This window comes from Hypomesus nipponensis, chromosome 5, assembly GCF_054491055.1.
Source record: "Hypomesus nipponensis isolate SF chromosome 5, ASM5449105v1, whole genome shotgun sequence".
NCBI classification, from domain to species: domain Eukaryota; kingdom Metazoa; phylum Chordata; class Actinopteri; order Osmeriformes; family Osmeridae; genus Hypomesus; species Hypomesus nipponensis.
The window spans coordinates 2,469,107-2,492,632 of record NC_140365.1 but is presented as its reverse complement, the minus strand read 5'-3'; the positions used below and the strand labels follow the sequence as shown (position 1 = coordinate 2,492,632).

General features: G+C 52.4%; 1 protein-coding gene across 1 annotated transcript in view; it reads left to right on the top strand.

The window, feature by feature from the left end:
• The window catches only part of LOC146287756 (roundabout homolog 2-like), a 77,476-nt gene that overhangs the window by 38,044 nt on the left and 15,906 nt on the right, over nt 1–23,526 (top strand). Inside the window, exons 3-15 of the mRNA XM_084698474.1 lie at nt 2,420–2,577; nt 2,873–2,993; nt 3,258–3,396; nt 7,053–7,189; nt 9,350–9,474; nt 11,285–11,456; nt 14,607–14,812; nt 16,736–16,817; nt 17,067–17,235; nt 17,828–17,994; nt 18,295–18,416; nt 20,707–20,938; nt 22,977–23,101. Coding sequence (XP_084554600.1) covers nt 2,420–2,577; nt 2,873–2,993; nt 3,258–3,396; nt 7,053–7,189; nt 9,350–9,474; nt 11,285–11,456; nt 14,607–14,812; nt 16,736–16,817; nt 17,067–17,235; nt 17,828–17,994; nt 18,295–18,416; nt 20,707–20,938; nt 22,977–23,101 — 1,955 coding nt within the window. The remainder of the gene's footprint in view (nt 1–2,419; nt 2,578–2,872; nt 2,994–3,257; nt 3,397–7,052; nt 7,190–9,349; nt 9,475–11,284; nt 11,457–14,606; nt 14,813–16,735; nt 16,818–17,066; nt 17,236–17,827; nt 17,995–18,294; nt 18,417–20,706; nt 20,939–22,976; nt 23,102–23,526) is intronic.

The window sequence follows — 23,526 nt, the reverse complement described above, 5'->3', positions numbered from 1 at the left end:
ACGAAATGCGGTTTACAAAATAAAAACGAGACGAAACTTCAGTTTAGTCACGTTATTATTATTAGCCAACACACGAGGCTGTGGTTAATGTGTCTCAGTTTAACGTTAGCTTTAGACGTTAGCTTTACACGTTAGCTTTACACGTTAGCTTTAGACGTTAGCTTTACACGTTAGCTTTAGACGTTAGCTTTACACGTTAGCCACTGGAGCTGAAACCGACTGAAAGTGTGATGAGTGTGTGTGTTTGTTTGTGTGTGTGTGTGTGTGTGTGTGTGTGTTTGTATGAGAGAGTGTCATCAGTTTTCGTTGACTAAAACTAGACGAAAATATTCACGTATAAGCCTGACTAAAATAAGACTAAAATGCTCAGACTTTTAGCCGACTGAAACTTGACTAGTCTAAAAAGAGTATGAACGTGACTAAAACTAATACAAACTAAAATGACAGCTTGACACAAAGACTAGACTAAAACTACCATTAAAACAGGCCGCCAAAAACAACACTACTGGCAGAGCAAACTAGCATCTGTTATGTATATGAGGGTTACAGTGATTATACTAAATATACAGTACTGTGCAGACATCTTGTGCAAACATATAAATAGTAAATAAATAATAAATATAGAAAAAATAAATTAGGAAATAATTAAATGAAAACACAAATTGTGTATGTATTTCTCTTTTCGACTGACACAGTAAAGTAACCTCATCTAAAACAACATTTAAGCTCTTGGTGCCTAAGATCTTTTTTAATCACAGTATTTATGCAACAATCATATCTGCTGTTTCATACAATAGTCCCATACCTGTCTGTTTGTCTGTCTTAAACTGTCTGTCTGACAGAAGTAGCAGGTCTTCCATGTTCTTTACATGATATGTAGACCTAAATATTTTATATTGAAGCACTGGCCCTTCCCCAAATCCTGTCTTGCCATCACTGGAATCTTCCAACTGAATTTCCATAAGCTTCTCTGATGACACAACATCACTAGGCTAAACCACCACAGCTCCCAGAACCCTCTTCCCCACTCCTGCCTCTAATCACGTAATGACTTCCCTATGGTAATTCGTATTCAAATACCTCCACATTGTAACGTGTTTTACCTCCCATTGTGATGGGGGACGAAGAGCGTTTCAGAATCATTCTCTTCTTCCGACGTGATAACTGGAAGTGGAGGATCCTGGATGTCTCGTTTGAATAATTGAGTGATACACAATCAGGCAGCGCTGGGCCAGGAAGGTTCCTGATGGGACCAGACATTGCAAATAATTACAGCCTGACAGGAACATGCCGACCAACGCACTGGCAAGGAACCACACTTCACATTCAACGGCTTTGAATCACCACACCCCCAACACAGACACGCATACACACACACACACACACACACTTAAACACATGCACACGCACACAAACACAGCAGCCCCCCACAGAGGAGGAGAAAGGGGGGTTCAGCCCATCAGAGAGGGGAAGCAGCTCGTTGTGTGAGACTGCCATTCCTGTGGAGAGCAACAGCTTTCTGTTCCAGTTCACTCCTGCCTGCCGCAAACGCGCTCCTGACAAGCCTCTTGTCTGTCTAATAACCCCCCCCCCCCCTCCTCCGTCACCCTGCACTTCCAGTAAATCTGTGAATTAAGTTCTTTTATTTATTCGTTTTCATTTTCTGTCTCACGGCTAAGATACTGTACGGCGTCCTAGCCAGGGGCACCCACCAGCCTCTGTGACTGTCTGTGTGTGTGTCACAGCTGTGCGTGATGCACTGGGGCCATATCTGATCTGACACAGTAGGAGGGAGGTGGACGTGTCGCCGTGCAGGCCGAGCAGGGTGCCTCACACTGGGGTGTGACATGTGACACTGACAGAAGCCAGCCAGCCATATGGCAGCATGTGCCAGCCTCCATGACAGACAGAAGCCCACCCAGCATCACTGCAGGCTTTGATTGACAGCTTGGCTCGAGGGCATTGGCTCTTGCTGACTTCCTGTTTGACTAGAGGTGTCCTCTGGGAGTTTGAGTTCCGCCAATTATCCGTAAAAGTGGCTCATCGTGTACCTGAGGTCTCTCCCAGCCAGCCTGGCAGTCGAAGCCTCTCGTTAATATTGATTTTCATTATGAATGTGTGAATTTGGGTTTTTTATTTGCAGTCGATTGTTCATGGCTTCTGCGCTGGGTTTCAATATGCCAAGCTGTGTGCCTTGCCCTCTGGAGGTGGGACTGGATTGAGCTAACCAGGAACCCTCTCTCCTCTTCTCTCTCCCCCTCATTCTCTCTTGCCTTTCCCTCTCTCACCCCTCCACCCCTCTCTCCCCCTCTTTCTCTCATTCCTCCACCCCTCTCTCCCCCTCTTTCTCTCATCGCTCCACCCTTCTCCCTCCCTCTTTCTCTCACCCCTCCACCCCTCTCCGCCCTCTCCTTGGCAGTGCTGCGTGATGACTTCAGGCAGAACCCCCAGGACGTGGTGGTGGCGGTGGGGGAGCCGGCCAGCCTGGAGTGCCTGGCCCCGCGGGGTCACCCGGAGCCCAGCACCTTCTGGAGGAAGGACAAGGCTCGCCTGGACCTGAAGGACGACAGGATCACGGTGAGACACCCTCTGACCTCTGACCTCTCTATGATCCAGTCCGGGGGCTCCTCAGCGAACAGGCCCCTCCCACCTGTGACCTCTGACACTGGTCATCAACCGACTTTTTGTCTAGAAGCCAGTGCTGTTGCATTTATCTGTCTATCATTCGAACTATCTATTGATCTATCTATCTGTCTATCTGTCTATTTATCTGTCTGTCGATCTCTCGATCTGTCTGCCTGTATACTGTATACACTGTATACATCATGTAGCTGTGAGCTGTGTAATCTGACCATCTGTGTGTGTGTGTCAGGTGAGAGGAGGGAAGCTGACCATCTCCAACACCAGGAAGAGTGATGCAGGGAAGTACGTGTGTGTGGCTGCAAACATGGTGGGCGAGCGGGACAGCGAGACAGCCCAGCTGTCTGTGTTTGGTGAGGAGCACACACACACACACACACACAGACAGCCCAGCTCTCTGTGTTTGGTGAGGAGCACACACACACACACACACACTCACACACACACACACACACACAGACAGTCCAGCTACTAAATATGGACTTGAAATAAGAGTTCTGAATATGTTACAGAAACGAATATGTTTTGTTTGTGTGTGAATGTGTTTTCTGTGTGTTTTCTTTGTGTGGGCATGTGTTTTTGACCTTATGTGTGTGTGTGTGTGTGTGTGTGTGCAGAGAGGCCCAGGTTTGTGCGCAGGCCAGTGAACCAGGTGGTGCTGGTGGAGGAGGGGGTGGAGCTCAGATGTCAGGTGCAGGGAGATCCTCCGCCCACACTGCGCTGGAGGAAGGATGACGTGGACGTGCCCCGCGGCAGGTGAGGAGTGTGTGTCTGAACACGTGTGTGTGTGTGTGTGTGTGAACACGTACGTACAGTACCACGGGTGCGTGTGTGTGTGTGTCTCAACACATGTGGATCCGTGTTTCATGTGTCTCAACATGTGTGTGTGTGTGTGTGTGAAGCTGTAGTAATCATGACTTGACAGTGAAGCAGGACTAATGAGAGGTACACCACCTGCCATGGGGAGCCTGTGTGGCTTTGATCATGATAGCACACTGTGCCCCCCCCCCCCCCCCCCCCTCCAGAGTAGCCTGTTGTTCCATGAATAAACCTTGTTCATGTAATATGCAATTTGAACTACATTCCACCGAGGTCACAGTGGATCCATGTGGTCTGGTCTGTGTTTGCGCTCACTATCTTTGTCTCACCCAGATCAGTGAATATGTCACATCATGTATGGATATCACCAATGCACTATATCATTCTAATCAGATTCCATATATCTGGGTTAATGTTATGGACGTGCCTGTTGGATCAAATAAGGGGGAAATGTAAATGGCCGCCATAGCCCTACACAAACAGGGTTTGCTCCACTGCATGGCTATTACACGTTAGCTTGGTAGCTGTGTTGGTCTACTGTACTTCAAACATGGTACAGTGCACCACAAAACACTTTGTTTGTGCGTGTGAAGAGTTAGGGCTTGTGGTGTCCCAATTACATTTCCTTCTTTTTATTCCAACGTTGCGTCCATAATATTAACTGGTGGGGTTGGTTTTCATTTGAATCTTCTCTCCACGAGAAGTATAGTTTTGAATAATATTTCTGTCGCGTGTTTCTCCCTGGGTAACCTCCCACTGCAGATCAGATCTGTCTGGTCGTCTCTGAGTGCATCGCCATGTATCATTATCTCAGTGAGCCTTCTTTTAGACCAACCGACCGATGTCGTGATGCATTTACTGGGCTAGGAGGACCAGACCAGGGGAAGTGAGGTCACATGCCCTGGCTGGCCTATCCAAGGCCAGCACCTCAGTGGGGAGGGTGTAGCTCCGTGGTTAGAGCATGTGACTGCAGATCAAGTGCTCCCCCAGGTTTAAACCTCCCCACCCGTTCACAAAGCTTTGGATAAAAGTGTCTCCTAAATAAATATCTCTCCGTCAGTCCTCCCTCACTGGTTGGTGCTCTCTTCAGCGGGCGGAGAGAGCAGTTAGAGCAAGCTGTAGAGGAGCTCTCAAACAGAAGAAGACAGGTCGGATTCAGAATGGAGATTCCTGCCTGGGATGTGGGGCACGTTTGGGCGTAGTGGTGGGAGCTGGAAGTGGGTTGTGGGCTTGCGTGGCTAGCGTGTGTGTCTGGTGTAAGAGCGGGTCATGGGGATCCTCAGACAGCCAGGGAGGGAGCCAGCCTGTCTGTCTGCCAGCCTGTCTGTCTGCCAGTCTGTCTGCCTGCCAGCCTGTCTGTCTGGCTGCCTGTCTGGCTGCCAGCCTGTCTGTCTGCCTGCCAGCCTGTCTGTTTGCCAGTCTGTCTGCCAGCCTGCCTGCCAGCCTGTCTGTCTGCCAGTCTGTCTGTCTGCCAGCCTGTCTGTCTACCAGTCTGTCTGCCTGTCTGTCTGCCAGCCTGTCTGTCTGCCAGTCTGTCTGGCTGCCTGTCTGGCTGCCAGCCTGTCTGTCTGCCAGTCTGTCTGCCAGCCTGTCTGGCTGCCTGTCTGGCTTTCTGGAGCTGCCCTCTCCATCTCCACACCCCCTGACTCCAGAAACATGGCCTACTTCCAGCCCTGCTTCCTTGCCTCCCTGCCTCCCTGTCTCCCTCCCCCGGCCCGGCCCTGGCAGAGGGTCCCCTGAGAGCCCGTCTATCTGGGTCAGAGACATGACTGGAGCCTTCAGCTGGTTCACACAGCCTGGACAGGCTGATATCGATAGTCTCCTCCACGCTCCCCTCACCTCAGCTTTGATCTGGGACATCTCCCCCTCCTCTTCCTCCCCATCTCCCCCCCTCCTCCCCTCCCTCCTCCTCGTTCTGTCTGGACGGACGGACAGACGGTCAGTTTTACAGACCGCCGCTTCACAGAGCCTGAGACAGATGTAGTCCATGCTGTGTGCTTGTGTCAGACCTGCAGGCTGCTGAGGTGTGTGTGTGTGTGTGTGTGAGGGAGTCTTCCTACAGGAGTCTGGTCTGGACTTCTCCAGAGAGACGCTGGTGGAGACACACTGATGCGTAGTGTATCTCTATGAATTAGTTATTTTGCACGGCTCAAGTCATTCTCACCCGTTTGTGTGTGTGTGATGTAGGCACACACACTCAGTCACTCTCTCTCTCTCACACACACACAAACACACACTATCATTCACTTGCTCTCTCACACACACACACACACACACCCCAGCACACGCCACAGTGGGTGCCTCTTCTTCATAAATATTGAAATAGTGGAACAGTCAGGGTTCCAGCTGAAAGCACCTTTCATTTTGCCATGGCTTTCATCCCTGCATAATTGCCCCCCCCCCTCTGCCTGCCTCCTCTGCCCCCCACTTCCTCCCCACACCCCACCCCACCATCTCCCCCCACAACACCTCCCTACACCACCCCACCGTAGCAGAACTTGAGCAGGGCGTCTTAAGCCTGCCTCAGAGGAGCCAGTCTCTGAGAGAGGAAGGTTAATGTCCACTAACTAGTGTTTAAATGTGTGGGACAAGTGATCTGGTTGACCTGCATGTATACAGTCATTGGTTTGCTCCTGTCAGTGTGGATGTTGTGGTGTGTATGATCAAAGCAGCTGTTCTGCAGGTGATGTTGATGTCTGCAGACAGAGCTGGAAGTTAGGACTAACTTGATGGAACACCACCGTAATCTCTCCTCTCTCTCTCTCTCTCTCTCTCTCCTCTCTGTCTCTCTCTCTCTCTCTCTCTCTCTCTCTCTCTCTCTCTCTCTCTCTCTCTCTCTCTCTCTCTCTCTCTCTCTCTCTCTCTCTCTCTCTCTCTCTCTCTCTCTCTCTCTCTCTCTCTCTCTCTCTCTCTCTCTCTCTCTCTCTCTCTGTCTCCTCTCTCTCTCTCTCTCTCTCTCTCTCTCTCTCTCTCTCTCTCTCTCCTCTCTCTCTCTCTCTCTTTCTCTCTCTCTTTCTCTCTCTCTGTCTCTCTCTCTCTCTCTGTCTCCTCTCTCTCTCCTCTCTCTCTCTCCTCTCTCTCTCTCTCTCTCTCTCTCTCTCTCTCTCTCTCTCTCTCTCTCTCTCTCTCTCTCTCTCTCTCTCTCTCTCTCTCTCTCTCTCTCTCTCTCTCTCTCTCTCTCTCTCTCTCTCTCTCTCTCTCTCTCTCTCTCTCTCTCTCTCTCTCTCTCTGTCTCTCTCTCTGTCTCCTCTCTCTCTCTCTCTCTCTCTCTCTCTCTCTCTCTCTCTCTCTCTCTCTCTCTCTCTCTCTCTCTCTCTCTCTCTCTCTCTCTCTCTCTCTCTCTCTCTCTGTCTCTCTCTCTCTCTCTGTCTCCTCTCTCTCTCTCTCTCTCTCTCTCTCTCTCTCTCTCTCTCTCTCTCTCCTCTCTGTCCTCTCTGTCCTCTCTCTCTCTCTCTCTCTCTCTCTCTCTCTCTCTCTCTCTCTCTCTCTCTCTCTCTCTCTCTCTTTCTCTCATCCTTCCTTCTCTCTCCCTCCCTCGCTATGTCTCTCTCCTCCCTCCCTCCCTCCCTCCCTCGCTCTCTCCCCCCCCCCAGGTATGACATCAGGTATGAGAAGGAGGACTTCCTGTTGAGGATAAAGAAGGCCTCATCAGATGACCAGGGCACATTCTCCTGCGTGGCGGAGAACCGGGTGGGCAAGGTGGAGGCCGCTGCCACGCTGACCGTCCGAGGTGAGACCCAGACCCTCCACCCAGACCCTCCACCCAGACCCTCCACCCAGACGCCCCACCCAGACGCTCCACCCAGACGCACCACCCAGACCCTCCACCCAGACGCTCCACCCAGACCATCCACCCAGACCCTCCACCCAGACCCTCCACCCAGATGCTCCACCCAGACGCTCCACCCAGACGCCCCACCCAGACGCTCCACCCAGACGCTCCACCCAGACGGTCCATCCAGACCCTCCACCCAGACCCTCCACCCAGACCCTCCACCCAGACGCTCCACCCAGACCCTTTCCTCCTCCCCTCCCTTCACCTCCTCCACCCAAACCCTTCCTCTACCCCTCCCTTCACCCCCTCCACCCAGACCCCTCCCTCCAGCCCCTTCACCCAGACCCCCCACCTCCTCCTCCACCCGCCCCCTCCCTGTCGGTGTTATTGCCCCCCTGCAGGGAGCCCGGGGCTGGGATGAGCTTCTCTCCCACACAGCCCAGGCTGCATGATTGCTCCAGACCTCCAGCCACGCAGCAGATATGAGAAACCCAACCAGAACCAATGGTCTTAAATCCTCCTGTCCCTGGACCCCCCCTGCCCCTCCATCTCTCTCCCTCTACCCCCCCCCCTCTCTCTCTCTCTCTCTCTCTCTCTCTCTCTCTCTCTCTCTCCACTCCTCCTCTCCCTGGACCCCCTGCTCCTCTCTCTCTCTCCACTCCTCCTCTCCCTGGACCCCCTGCTCCTCCCTCTCTCTCTCCAGTCTTCCTCCTCCAGCTCTTCCACATCAGCACATTAAGCCCTGCTCAGTGAGGGGTAGCTCTGATGCAGAGACAGAGAGTGGAGAGAGGAGGGCATGATGTCCTCAGGGCCTTTGAGGTAACAAGGTTCACAGGAAGTTGGCAGGTGTCCACCAGAGATTCTGTATCCTGTCTAGTTCAGTTGAGCGTGACTAAATCCAGCCCAGTGCGACAGCAACATTTACCTACTGTTCTACGGGCTACTCTGAAGCTACCCCCCCCCCATTCCTGCCCCTACTCCCTCCCATTCCTGTTGTCAAGGTGATTCCCTGTTCCCGAGAGTGGTGACATCACCTGTCCTGCTGACTGAGCCCTTGCTACCCCCCATACCTACTGGAGTTATGTGCCCACCACCACATTCATTCCTGATTTGCATTTGTTTTCTTCCTCCTCTTCTCCTTTCTCCTCCCATCCTCCTCTCCTCACTCCTACTCTCCTCTCCCTCCTCTCTCCTCTCTCCTCCTCTCTCCTATCCTCTCTCTTCCTCTCCTCTTTTCTCCTCTCTCTCCTCTCTCCTCTCTCCTCCTCTCCTCTCTCCTCTCTCCTCCTCTCCTCCTCTCCTCCTCTCCTCTTTTCTCCTCTTCCTCCTCTTTCCTGTCCTCCTCTCTCCTCTCCTGTGTCTTGTGTTACCCTCTCACCTACACCATTGTCCTGTCACCAGTTCTCCCTGTTGGTAAGTAGGAGCTGACCCTGTGCATGTAACTCTGCTCTCTCTCTCTCACACATACACACACACACATACACACCCATACACACCCATACACACCCATACACACCCAAACACACCCCCCCCACACACACACATCACCACACCTACATACATACTAACACCTTCAACACACCTCTCCCCTCCTCGTTCCAACCACTCCTCCCTGGCCTCTCCTTCCTCTCCTGTAGTTGTGTTTGCTCCGTAGCAGTAGTTCCTGTGCTCCTTCAGAAAGCTGGTTCACACGGGTGCCAGCCCAGCCCCCTGCAGAGCCTGGGGGGGGGGGGGGGGGGGGTAAAGGCACCGTGCTAATGAGTTGGTCTCATTCATTCAGGTTTGTGGCCAGCTGGATGAATGGCTTGTGTGCGCTGTAATGGCTCCTGAGAGAACATTCTAGAAGATCACCTGTTGCATGAGTCCTGTAGCTGGGTAGCCGGTAGCTGTCCTCGCTTTGCTCACACCCTCCCAAGCCGTGTGTGTGTGTGTCTGAGTGTGTGTCTGAGTGTGTGTCTGTGTGTGTCTGAATGTGTGTGTGTCTGAGTGTGTCTGAATGTGTGTGTGTGTGTGTGAGAGAGAGAGAGAGAGAGAGAGAGAGAGAGAGAGAGAGAGAGAGAGAGAGAGTGCGCTGCGGCTGTAACTGTTTCCCGCCTCTCTGCCATGTGACCACAGAGGCGCCCCAGTTCGTGGTCCGGCCCCGGGACCAGATCGTGGCTCAGGGCCGCTCCGCCACCTTCCCCTGTGAGACCAGGGGGAACCCCCAGCCCACAGTCTTCTGGCAGAGGGAGGGCAGCCAGGTGAGCCCACCCCCTAACTCCACCCCTTTCTCTACCACCCACCTACAAACAACACTACTCCGTCTTCTTGTTTTTGGATGCATTCCCCCCCACACACACACAGACACAACACAATCTGCACACGCAAACACAATCTCGATCGGCCTAATTGCGAGGGGAAGTCTGGCAGCTGATTGGTTGGAGTTTACGGCGCCAGAGGGTGAGAGGAGACGTCCTCGTCCTCCAGACTGGTGATGAAGTGATCATCGCTCACTCCCCCCCCCCCCCCCGTCTCAAACAACAACATTGGTTTTGTTGCATTAGAGGAGTCGTTAGGCGCCATGGCATGAGGCCGACGTCTTCACCCGCCCCTGCGCGTGTCCAACAATCTGTGGAGGAGGGGGGGGGGGGCCCTGGCTTCGTGTCAACATTACATAACTGGAGGTCGAGATGTATTTCTGGACCAAGTGTAAACGACCAGCCCGACCCAGATAGGAGAACTTGACTGGTTTCTCTAAAGACAGAGGCGTGTGTGTGTGTGGGGGGGTCTTCCTCGCTGATGGAACACACGCTGGGGATGAGAGAGAAGGATGACTCCACGCCAGATGATGGATGATGACCTTTGCGTATTTTCGTTGAACGCCGTCTCGTCCTCTCATTCTTCTGATCTACCTACTGGATTTAATCTGCTAGATTAACGGCTTAATCTGGGGTTGGACAGCGAATCCCTCTCTAAAGTTCAGCACTGCTTTGAGAACACATAAACTCAGGCATCCAATACAGCTCATACAGGTCATACTATATTTCGAACATCAGTTAGTACCAGTGTTCTCAAAAGGCATGCATCAAACTCACTGGTACCAAATCTCCTTTAAATGTCTTAAATCTTATACATATTTTATAGTATGTATATTTATAATATTTTGATGTTGAAATAAATTCATGTTTTAAGTTTACAGTATATAAATTAATTATCAAGATATGTAATATGCGCTAGGAGTAATGCCAGCTTTAACGTTGTGTGTGTGTGTGTGTTATGCTGTGTGTGTGTGTTATGCTGTGTGTGTATGTGTGTGTGTTATGCTGTGTGTGTGCGTGTGTTATGCTGTGTGTGTGCGTGTGTGTGTGTTATGCTGTGTGTGTGTGTGTGTTATGCTGTGTGTGTGTGTGTGCGTGTTATGCTGTGTGTGTGTGTGTGTGTGTGTGTGTTATGCTGTGTGTGTGTGTGTTATGCTGTGTGTGTGTGTTATGCTGTGTGTGTGTGTGTGTGTGTGTTATGCTGTGTGTGTGTGTGTGTTATGCTGTGTGTGTGTGTGTGTGTGTGTGTGTGTGTGTTATGCTGTGTGTGTGCGTGTGTTATGCTGTGTGTGTATGTGTTATGCTGTGTGTGTGTGTGTTATGCTGTGTGTGTGTGTGTGTGTTATGCTGTGTGTGTGTGTTATGCTGTGTGTGTGTGTGTGTGTTATGCTGTGTGTGTGTGTGTGTGTGTGTGTTATGCTGTGTGTGTGTGTGTTATGCTGTGTGTGTGTGTTATGCTGTGTGTGTGTGTTATGCTGTGTGTGTGTGTTATGCTGTGTGTGTGTGTGTTATGCTGTGTGTGTGTGTGTGCGTGTGTGTTATGCTGTGTGTGTGTGTGTTATGCTGTGTGTGTGTGTGTGTGTGTGTGTGTGTGTATAATGCTGTGTGTGTGTGTGTGTTATGCTGTGTGTGTGTGTGTGTGTGTGTGTGTGTATAATGCTGTGTGTGTGTGTATAATGCTGTGTGTGTGTGTGTGTTATGCTGTGTGTGTGTGTATAATGCTGTGTGTGTGTGTGTGTGTGTGTGTGTGTAGGACCTCCTGTTCCCCAGCCAGTCCCCGTCAGGAGACAGTCACGTGTCTGTGTCTGTGAGTGGAGAGCTGACCATCTCCTCCGTGCAGCGCTCAGACGCAGGCTACTACACCTGCCAGGCCCTCACCGTGGCTGGAAGCATCCTGGCCAAGGCTCAGCTGGAGGTGGCTGACGGTAGGAGCTGAGACCTGCAGCCTCACACACACACACCTGCACACACACACACACACACACTTATACACAAACAACATAGTAGTACAAAGCAGTACAATAACTGCAAAACTCTTTCCCCTAAGCAAACAGAACACACACCTACAGACACACACCTACAGACACACACCTGCAGACACACACCTGCAGACACACACCCATGCGTGCTGGACTTAGTCTATTGGTCGGGCCGGGTCATAAACGAGGTTAGTTGGATGCTGCTCTGTAACCTTGGCAGAAATGTGGCTGCAGTGAGATCTCATCGGTCAGATGCCTTCACACGTTTCATAAGGCTCCCTGTGGGCTCACTGGAGGAGCTGAGGAGCTGGAGGGGCTGGAGGGCTGGGGAGCTGGAGGAGCTGGAGGGCTGGAGGGCTGGAGGGCTGGAGGAGCTGGAGGGCTGGGGAGCTGGAGGGCTGGGGAGCTGGAGGGCTGGGGAGCTGGAGGGCTGAGGAGCTGGAGGGCTGGAAGAGCTGGAGGGCTGGGTAGCTGGAGGGCTGAGGAGCTGGAGGAGCTGAGGAGCTGGAGGGCTGGGTAGCTGGAGGGCTGAGGTGCTGGAGAGCTGGAGGGCTGGGTAGCTGGAGGAGCTGAGGAGCTGGAGGGTTGAGGAGCTGGAGGAGCTGAGGAGCTGGAGGGTTGAGGAGCTGGAGGGCTGGAAGAGCTGGAGGGCTTGGTAGCTGGAGGGCTGAGGAGCTGGAGGGCTGGAGGAGCTGGAGGGCTGAGGTGCTGGAGAGCTGGAGGGCTGGAGGAGCTGGAGGGCTGAGGAGCTGGAGGGCTGAGGAGCTGGAGGGCTGGAGGAGCTGGAGGGCTGGAAGAGCTGGAGGGCTGAGGTGCTGGAGAGCTGGAGGGCTGGAGGAGCTGGAGGGCTGAGGAGCTGGAGAGCTGGAGGGCTGGAAGAGCTGGAGGGCTGGAAGAGCTGGAGGGCTGAGGTGCTGGAGAGCTGGAGGGCTGGAGGAGCTGGAGGGCTGGAAGAGCTGGAGGGCTGGAGGAGCTGGAGGGCTGAGGAGAACTCTCTCTCTTGATGGAGAGCCACATTTACACCTCTCTGCTCCCTTGGAAGAGCATCATTATCTTAAGTGCTGAGGTCCTGCCAGCTGGGAGCTGTTTACTTCTCTCTCTCTCTCCGTCATTGCTTAATCTCTCTCTCCCTCCTCTCCCTCTCCTTTCTCTCTCTTGCTCCCTCTCCCTCTCTCTCCATCCCTCTCTCTTCTCTTGGTTGTCTCCCCCTCACATTATTGAATGCCCATCTGCTCAGGCGGGTTTTTGGGGAATGTAAACCGGCTCAGGCAGCGTGTCCCCATGCTAACGGAGGAAAAGGCTAACCAGGAAGGCAGCTGATTGGCTGTCGAGAGGAGGGCGGGACTTGTGAGATGATGAAACCGAGCAGTAATGTTGTTGGTAAACCTGTTCGCTTGCATCATGTTGGAGGCTTCTGACTGCAGACGCTCGTGTCTGCAGAGGCTTCTGACTGCAGACGCTCGTGTCTGCAGAGGCTTCTGACTGCAGACGCTCGTGTCTGCAGAGGCTTCTGACTGCAGACGCTCGTGTCTGCAGAGGCTTCTGACTGCAGACGCTCGTGTCTGCAGAGGCTTCTGACAGCAGACGCTCGTGTCTGCAGAGGCTTCTGACAGAATCAGGGGGTGACATCCTGGTGACGATCACATCCCGTCGCCACACCTAACCCCACAGTGTCATGCACTGTTTGTACGTCCCTTTGGATAAAAGCTCTGCTAAATTAATAAAGCAAGGAGTAAAATGTGCTCTGGTGATTTGTGGGGGCGTGATACAGTACTCTATGTATGTAGACGAACAGTGTTGGTGCAGATGCATTCTGAGAAAGCTGTGTTGATAGCGGAGTTGTCAGTGTGTGTTAAGGCCGCTTGCTTGCCGTATCTGGTCTGACATTCTGCTGGAGTTCTGGTCTTGCTCTCTGAAGTGAAGTACAGCTGTGATATCCGATAAGAGCAACAGAGGCTGCTGTCGACACAATCCTGAATGTGTGTTTGTGTGTGTCTATGGATTATCGGTGTGCAGGTTGTGTACAGTGTGTGTGTATTGTGTGGGTGTGTGTGTAAGCAGACAACTGATAAGGAAAGCGTGCGGAGGGGAAATTAGGAAGACGAGGAGGAGGAGAGCAGGAGATCCAGAAGGAAAACAGACCAGCTCAAACGCTCGGCTGTATAGAAATGTGGAGGATGTTGGCAGGATGACATAACATGCATTAAAGAGCATTAAGGAGATGTATTATTGTTCAGCCTGGCACTTTAATTCTCAGCTAAGTGTTTCTGCCAGGGGGGGAGGGGAGGGGGTAGGAGAGGGAGGTAAGGAAGGGAGGGAAAGAGAGAGGGGGAGAGAGACAGCGCGGGAGAGAGGGAGGGTGTGAAGGCGTTGAGAGGTGTTGTTAGGAAGCTGTGGTAATTAGAGTCGAAGGTAGGCCTTCTTCAATCCACACCTGGTAATTAGAGCTTTGAGCTCAGACAATGTGGGCCTCCTGACCTCCTGTCATCTCCAACCACCCACGCCCAAACAGGAAGCTCCTCCCACAACACTGCCCTCCGCCTGCACAGGCCACACCCCTCAGAGTCAGACTAAAGACACAGATAAGGTCATGTGACAGATAAGGTCATGTGACACGCTGTCACATTAAGGGCACCGTGGCCAGGCTTGAGTATGCAGTGTGTGTGTGTGTGTGTGTGTGTGTGTGTGTGAGGGGAGGGTGTGTACAAAATAAGATGACATTGTCTCCCACTGCCACCTGACAGTTAGAAGGTCCTGGGCTTGATCTCCCCATGGGGGGGTTATATCCCCGGCCTGTCTGTGTGTTCTTATCATGTTCTCTCTGTCCTCACATTTACATGTATTCATTTAGCAGACGCTCTTATCCAGAGCGACTTACAGGGACTTTCTCCCAGAGGCAAGTAGGGGTCTTGCCCATAGAAAACCGAACCGGCAACCTTCTGATTAATAGCCCAACTCCCTAACCGCTCTGCCACCTGACTGTATTGGACACACGCAACCAATACAACCTCTCTTTTTCATGCGTACGTGAGCGTGCGTAGATGTTACCCCAATCACTGCTCTGAATCTCTCCCATTTCCTTGCTTTCCTCCCCAGCGCTGAAGGACCGCCCCCCTCCTATCATTCGCCAAGGCCCGTCCAACCAGACGCAGGCGTTGGGGGGGGTGTCGCTGCTGCGGTGCCGGGCGTCAGGGGAGCCCGAGCCCTCGGTGTCCTGGCTGAAGGACGGGGCCAGGCTGCTGGGCAGTGACCCTCGCATGGTCCTGCTGGAGCAGGGCAGCCTACAGGTCCAGAACACCAGGGTGGGCCTCTCTCTCTCTCACACACACACACACACACACATACAGTACACACACATTCACACGTACAGCATATACACTCATACAGTATACACACTCATACAGTATACACACACACACATTCACACTACTATTTCACAATGAGTAGGAGGCATGCACTCTTACCGCTTACCACTTAACACACACACTCACAGTGCTACTCATATGGATACTTAGAGTTACAGATACCCACACACATTTCACAATACTCTTTCACAGTGACTGTGTAAATGTATGTGCCCATATATGTTGCACAGTGTGTGTGTGTGTGTGTGTGTGTTAAGTGGTAAATGCTTGCCTCCTGCTCATTGTGAGAGAGCAGTGTGAAGGGCCCATTCACTGTCAGCTGCATGTAATTCAAATGGACAAGTGCAGTCAGGTTGCTTTTAAGAAAATAGAGACTATTGATTTTTAGAAGTCATTTCATGCTGTCGTTTAGTGCTTGTCTCCTAGGCAGCGGTTAGACATGCTGCACGTCAAGGATAGGGAGGGGCTGGGGGGGGGGGAGAAGGAGGAGGAAGATGAAAAGGTATAGGGGGAGGAGGAAAAAGAGAAAGAGGTGAAGGAGTAGAAAGAGAAGGAGGAGATAGCAAGCGAGGCTCACCAGGCAGAGCGTTCTCCGATCTGCAGCCCCTATCATGGCAGGGATGTCTGCACGACAGATACACACACAGACACACACACAGACACAGACACACACACCCCTCCTCTATCTCCCAAATCTCTCTGGAATATCCATTAGAGTCAGTAGTCCTCAGAGCTGATTGGATAAACCTCAGGGAGTGAGTGTGAAAACCGAGGAGAGAGAGAGAGAGAGAGAGGTAGAGAGAGAGAGAGAGAGAGGTAGGGAGAGAGAGAGAGAGAGAGAGAGAGAGAGAGAGAGAGAGAGAGAGAGGTAGAGAGAGAGAGAGAGGGAGAGGTAGGGAGAGAGAGAGAGAGAGAGAGAGAGAGAGAGAGAGAGAGAGAGAGTTAGGGAGAGAGAGAGAGAGAGAGAGAGAGGTACAGGGAGAGGTACAGGGAGAGAGAGAGAGAGAGAGAGAGAGAGAGAGAGAGGTAGAGAGAGAGAGAGGTAGAGGTAGAGGGATGAGAAGAGGGAAGGGAGGGCGGAGGGAGAAAGGTAAATAGAGAAAGACGGACTAGAGAATTAAAAAAAAAACTGAGAGAGAGTGATCAAGAGGAGAGATGGTGGGGAGAGAGTGACAGAGGAGAGGAAGAGGAGAGGAGGGGGTTTGTCCAGCCCAGTGTTAAATAGATGAACTTGTCTCTGTTTCCCAGCGTCAGTATTGATGATGATGGGACTGCGGAGGATGTGGAGGGCTGACTACAACTAAATTAAATTTATTACGAAAATTAACGTCAGCACTTTCAGCTCTCCTTTTTCATCTTCTCTCCTCCCTGTCCCCTCCCTCCCCTCTCCCTTCTGGAAGCAGGCTCAGGCCAGACCAGGTTAATGTGTTTTTGGTGTAGTGTGGCCCGCCAGGCGCGCTGGGAGACCACGCTCGACAAAAGAGGTTCAGAGGTCGTCTGAGGTCACACAGGATGACCAATGGGATCAGGGGAAAACACAAGCCAGCAGGTTGTTACTTTAAGTCTGAACTCCTAGGTGAAGACAAGCTGATAAAACTAGTGACAGGTGTAGAACCAAACGTCTGTTTTTACCCCAGACAGTCCACAGAAGGGGTGTCAGTCTGTTGTCTGGTTCTGATTGGGTTTTAGGGTTCTCACTGGTCTGTGTTCTGATTGGTCTGTGTTCTGATTGGTCTGTGTTCTGACTGGTCTGTGTTCTGATTGGTCTGTGTTCTGACTGGTCTGTGTTCTGACTGCTCTGTGTTCTGATTGGTCTGTGTTCTGACTGCTCTGTGCTCTGATTGGTCTGTGTTCTCCCAGCTCACTGACTCCGGCCAGTACACCTGTGTCGCCAGCAGCTCGAGTGGAGAGACTTCCTGGAGTGCCTTCCTGGATGTCAGAGGTATGATGGGAAATATAGTTCTGTCTGAAGTCAGTGACAATTGCGCTATTGTACACAAAGACAACGTAGATCGATTTATGAAAATATCAAAATCATTTCAGGAAATAAATATACTGTGGTTACATTTTTGAGGCAAATATGTTCAATCCCATTTCTGTCAAAAACCTTACTAGAGTGCATAACCTATATATTTACACCATCTAGTCTGCCGTGTGCCTTATCATAGACAATATATTTCCCTCTTCTCAGAGTCTTCCAGCGACCTCACAGACTCCATTTCCCACAATGCCAGTGCCCTCCCAGGGCCTCCCTCCAAGCCCGAGGTCACCGATGTCACCAAAAGCAGCGTGTCGTTGTCATGGGAACCGGAGCCCGAGGAGAGTTTGCTGGTGACCTCCTACGTGATCGAGGCCTTTGGGTACGTCTGGGCGCGCCAGCCCCGGGCTGCACCACTGACCCCAAACTCTCCAAGCAGAGACAGATGTGGGGCGCTTTAGAAGCGTATAAGGGTCACAGCCGCCGGTCCGGAGCCTGGACTGTGTGTTCCTGTTGCGGCTCAGAATAGCCCACATCCTAGTCGGGCCATGACAGCCGTCCAGTCTGCCTGGGCTGCTTGACTATGACACATTATTAGCGCCATTCTTATGTTGCTTTGGATGAAAGTGTCTTCTAAATGAGGAGGGTGTAAAACGAAATGTAATGACTCTGAATCCCAGAAAGGTTTCAGATTTAGTTCATGTGTAGCTTCAGGCTGGTCATTTAGCAAGGTCTCGATGTAAGTAATTATATTACTGCAACACTACACAAGAAAAGATCCATTTATCAAGATTGCGAGTGTGTATTTTACGTTTTATTCATTTAGCAGACACTTTTATCTAAAGCGACGTACAAACAGCGTGTATGGAACGTACAGCACAAGACCAAGGATCAGAAGTGCAGAGTTCGACAGCGTCATGGTGACCATGACGTCATGGTGACCGTGCCTCTCTGTGTGTTCCGTGCTCATGCAGTCAGTTGGTGAGTAACAGCTGGCAGACCGTGGCTGACCATGTGAAGACCACCCAGTTCACGGTCAGGGACCTGCGGCCCAACACGGTCTACCTGTTCATCATCAGAGCGGTCAACGCCCAGGGCCTGGGAGACCCAAGCCCCATGTCTGAACCCGTCCGAACACAAGGTGAACACACACACACACACCCTCTCCTCTTACTGTTCTCACTGATGGAGGGACTCGGCTAACTGCTCTCTTTGCCTCCGTGTGTGTGTCTGTACGTGTGTGTGTGTGTGTGTGTCTGTACGTGTGTGTGTGTGTGTGTGTGTGTCTGTACGTGTGTGTGTGTGTGTGTCTGTACGTGTGTGTGTGTGTGTGTCTGTACGTGTGTGTGTGTGTGTGTGTCTGTACGTGTGTGTGTGTGTGTGTGTCTGTACGTGTGTGTGTGTGTGTGTGTCTGTACGTGTGTGTGTGTGTGTGTGTCAGACATCAGCCCAGCCGTTCAGGGTGTGGACCACAGGCGTGTCCAGAAGGAGCTGGGTGACGTGGTGGTCAGCATGCACAGTCCTGTAGTCCTCAGCTCCACCTCTGTCCAGGTCACATGGACCGTGAGTACCCACAATCCCCCTCCAGCAGCACTCCCCTATCACTGTCCTCTCCTACTCTACAGACAGATTGTTTCCGTGTCTCAAAAGAACTGGCAGGGTTGAGTCCAGGTGACTGATGTGCCGTACGTTATTGTTGATTTGTGTTTTGGTTTGACGGGGTGATTCAGAGGCCGTGAGAGAGAGAGTTTTGTGCGCGGCGTGACAGGGAGTGTTCAGCCTGCCACAGGGACAGGGGAGCCTGCTTCCCTCTGTGGAGGATAGAAGAGGAGAGGTTGTGTCTCATGTCTAAAAGCCTCCCTCACACCCTGCCTAGTTAGCTGGGATGGGATCGATGGGATGTCCAGGGTGTGATGTCTGCTGTCTCTCAGATAGGGCAGATAGAGAGAGGGGGAGAGAGAGAAGGAGAGAAAGAGAGAGAGAGAGAGAGACAGACAGACAGACAGACAGACAGACAGACAGACAGACAGACAGACAGACAGAGAGAGAGAGAGAGAGATAGAGAGAGAGAGAGAGAGAGAGAGAGAGAGAGAGAGAGAGAAGCCTGCTTGTGTCCAGGGGCCATCTGGAGGCCCATCAGTCTGGGATGGTTTGAAGTGACGGAGGAATGAAGACAGATGTTGTTCAGCAGGACAAATAGATCACCATTAGAGGGAGAGTGTTGTGTTCTCTGTTTTGGAAGCTGTTTGCAGTCCGCTCTTTATCTGGAGGTTATTATTCTTCTGCCTTGGCAACCTGTCCCATCTGCCTTCTCCAACAACTCGCTTAATGACTGCCCTGGCACGCACACACACACACGCCCACGCCCATGCCTGCACACACACACACACACACACACACACACTGTTAGTCACTCCATATGCTTCAGTCCTGTACGCGTCGGTGCCTTGATGGTACTTTAACGTGAGCAGGAGTGTGAGACGAGGAGATGAGGGACTTCCAGGAACACGCCAGGTGTGTGTTCACGTGCTGCACATCTTCTCAATCCCAGGAAGCCAGCGGATGAGATACCATGCCTGGAAATAAGAGACAAGCAGGAAGGCAAAAGGCTTGTTGATGGATGGATGGATGGATGGGTGGATATGCAGGAAACTAGGGAGGTGTAGATGACTGGATGAAAGGTCTTGTCATGCAATCGGATGAATTTGCTATCAATCTTGAATCGGAGTCTCACATTTGTCACGTTTGTTTTTGAGAAACGTGTCAAATCTATAAAAGATAGTATTCCTCCTGTCCCTCCAGTGCTGTATGCTTGTAGAGACTGAGCCTCACAGCCGTGTCATGTCTGCTACACACACCCTGCCTGCCTGCCTGCCTGCCTGCCTGCAGCCAGATCAATCAGCGCTATTACAGGTGAACGAGTGTAGGAGGAGGGGCTGTGGGAGGAGGGGGAGGGGTTGTGGGAGGAGGGGTCGTGTGAGGAGGGGGAGGGGTCGTGGGAGGAGGGGGAGGGGTTGTGGGCGGAGGGGGGGGGGGGGAGGGGGAGGGGTCGTGGGAGGAGGGGGCGGCAAAGGTCTCTGAAGCTTTTAAATTCACGAATCATTTCGTTAATGAAATGCAAACAGGCGTCCGTTGAGAGAGAGAGCGTGGCCCTGATTTATTTGGACTGGTCTTGACGGTAAACAGCTGCTTTATTTCGCCTGTAAAAGCTTTCGCTTGCTTCTGTCCCTGTTAACAAGCCATTACTGTGAGTTATGCTGCCTGTTCTCCTGTGAGTCGAGGCCACCTCCTCTCCACCACCCAGTCACAATAACTGGGCTTGTTTAACGAAAAGGAGAACTTGCTGTTTTAATCCACTCTTGCAGAGTCTCCCAGCACTCTGCTAGTTAGCATGTGTTAGCACATGTTGCTGCTCCATGACATCATGATGGACGTGCTGCACCTGTGGATGCCCCTTCAACTTGTTTCCTTTCAAGCATCTCTCTCTTTCTCTTTCCCCCTTATCTCTCTCCTTCTCTCTCTATTCCTCTTTGTCTCCCCCTTTCCTCCATCCCTTTTCTTTCCTCCTGTCTCTCTTTCTATCTGTCTCCCTCCTCACCGTCCCTCCTCTCCACTCCCTCCCTCCCTCCCTCCCTCCTCTCCCCTCCCTCCCTCCCTCCCTCCCTCCCTCCCTCCCTCCCTCCCTCCCTCCCTCCCTCCCTCCCTCCCTCCCTCCCTCCCTCCCTCCGTCCCTCCCTCCCTCCCTCCCTCCCTCCCTTCTCTCCTTCCCATCCCTTCCCTACCTCCCTACCTCCCTCCTTCTCCCTCCTTCCATCCTCTCTCTCCCTCCTCTCCCTCCCTGTCTCTCTCCCAGGTGGAGAACCCGTCTCAGTTCATCCAGGGTTACCGTGTCCTGTACAGGCAGACGTCGGGCCTCCCCTCCCCGGGGGCGTGGCTGGGCCAGGACGTGACCGTGTCGTCCCAGAGAGACGCGGCTCTGTCCAGCCTGAAGAGGGGCGTGGTCTACGAGATCAAAGTCCGGCCCTACTTCAACGAGTTCCAGGGCGCCGACAGCGAGTCGATGACAGCGCGCACTATGGAAGAAGGTGAGGGGGGGGGGGGGGGATCTGTCACACGCCTGTTTGCAGCTGCTCGCTACAGGCCAGGGCCCCTCGTTAGCCGTCTCCGACAGGCTGTTTTAACCTTAGCATGTTAGCTCATGTTAGATGCAGAACAGAAGCACACACACACACCTGGACACACACACACCTGCTCACACACCTGCACACACACACACCTGCACATGCACCTGCACACACGCACCTGCACACACACCTGCCTTCCTGCGTCTGCAGCAGAAGGGATGTCTCCTGTGTCAGACCCCCCTGACAGCTTGGTTGGGGGCCCGTGACAGGCCTGTGTGTGTGTGTGTGTGTCTTCTCTGACACTAGCTCAGCCATGTCTGATTCTCTCTGGCCTCCTGCTGTCACATCTCCTGCCATGTTGCTGTCATCCACCACACTCCTACTGGGGACATGTGACACCAGCGCTGTCTCTAGCTCGCTCTTCCCTCTCTCTATACTGTTCTCTCTCTCCCTTTCTCTCTGCTCGAGCTCTCTTCCTGTCTCTCATACACTGGCTTTTCATATCTCTCTTTTTGACTCTTTCCCTCTGTCTTTCTCTCTCTCTCTCTCTTGCTTATTATCTATGCAAGTCTGTCTCTCTTCTCCCGCCCTCCCTCCCACCCGCCCGCCCTCCATCCCCCCCTCCCTCCCCCCCTCCTCCCTCCCCCCTCCTCCCTCCCCCCTCCCTCTCTTTATCTGAGCTGAATCCTAATGTAATGTGAGCCTGCATACGTCCACCCAGCAGTAACTCATACATTTCTGTCAGCCTGAGATCCAGGAAGGGTTGTGAGTTACGTGCGCGGCATCACAGGTTAGGATGCAGCCCCCGTAGTGAGGGGTGTGATTTATGGGAGCTAGCAGTGGCCCGGCCTCATTCAGGAACCCGCTGTCCATTTACTCAATTAGGCCCACACCGGGACGCTATCCAAACGCTCCTGTTCTGGGCATGCTCAGTAGCGCCCTGTCCCCCCAGCCTGGTCCAGAGTATGGGGCCATCTGGAGGAGGGGGGGCGGGGGACGGGGGGCTCCGGTAGGGGGGCCACACAGCTGGGCCCGGCCAGCATCAGTCTGATGGCTGGTGTGCATATCACTGCTCCCATCATGAGGAATCTCAAAAGCTGGTCACCGTGCTGGGCTGAAACAAACATCCGCTAGCGTACCATCGCTTCATCACCTTGAGATTCGATTGAGAGTTTTATTTTGTGTAGCCTCGAATTTGCAGACACACGGATCCTCACGGCGGGAACGTTGTCCCTGCCGGCTCCACCAGCAGACTGGTGCTCCTAGTGGGGAGGAGGTGGAACTGCTGTGTGTTAGGGAGTCCAGGGTGAGCTGTGTCTGTTCTGCCTGCAGGGGGCGCTCCTTGATGCCCCGTCGTCTTTGAAAGGACGGGCGCGGCGGGGGGGAAGGGGGGGGGGGGGAGTTCTGTCGATCTGAACTTCTCGCTTTCTCGAGTGTCACTTGGCACGCAGCACTCGCTTCCAAGAGTCACATTTGAGCCAGCGATACATCACAGAGTTAATGGCCTTATTAGCATCTCCTTCATTACTGTACACGAGAATGGAGTGCTTTCATTTAGCTGTGATATGCATAATGTGGCGCCAGCGTGAGCCTGTAGCAGAGCCTGACACTGGTGATCCATTAACACTGGCCTCCGACACCCCTTCATTACACCACCTACTTCCTTTATCGAGCTACCTACTTCCTTTATCAAGCTACCTACTTCCTTCATCAAGCTACATACTTCCTTTATCAAGCTACATACTTCCTTTATCAAGCTACCTACTTCCTTTATCAAGCTACCTACTTCCTTTATCAAGCTACCTACTTCCTTTATCAAGCTACCTACTTCCTTTATCATGCTACCTACTTCCTTGACACAAAATTGTCTCATCTAAGTTCTTTTTTCTGTTGCTTCTCTCTTCTCCTCTCTCCTCCCTTCCTCTCCCTTTCTCCTCCACCCCCCCCCACCCCTTTTCTGGCTTTCCCCCTCCTCTCTCCCCCCTGCCCTCCCCCTCAGCTCCAAGTGCCCCCCCGCAGCAGGTTACCGTGGCGACGGTGGGTAGCCATAACAGCACCTCCATCAGCGTGTCCTGGGACCCCCCTCCCACAGACCACCAGAACGGCATCATCCAGGAGTACAAGGTAGAGGCTGGGGCCGGGGCCAGGGCTGGGGCTGGGGCCAGGGCTGGGGCCGGGGCTGGGGCAAGGGTCCTTAGGGTACATTACATTACATTTATTCATTTAGCAGACGCTTTTATCCAGTGACTTACAATAAAGAGCTTTACAAAAGGTGCATAGGTCAATGATCATAAACAACAAGATAGCCCCAAAAACATTGCAGGTAGCCAAAACATGAAGCATACATTGTGAAAATCAAATAAGTGCCAATGGGAAGAACCATAAGAGCATGTAGTTAAACAAGTTGCAATTAAACAACATGAACCTCACAGTGCTAGAGAGTACCTGGAGGAAGATAGCAACAATAATATAATTCACAGCAACTACAAGTAGTTAAATCAGTTACAACTAACCAACAAGTGCAGCATGTCCCTCAATAAGAGTCATTG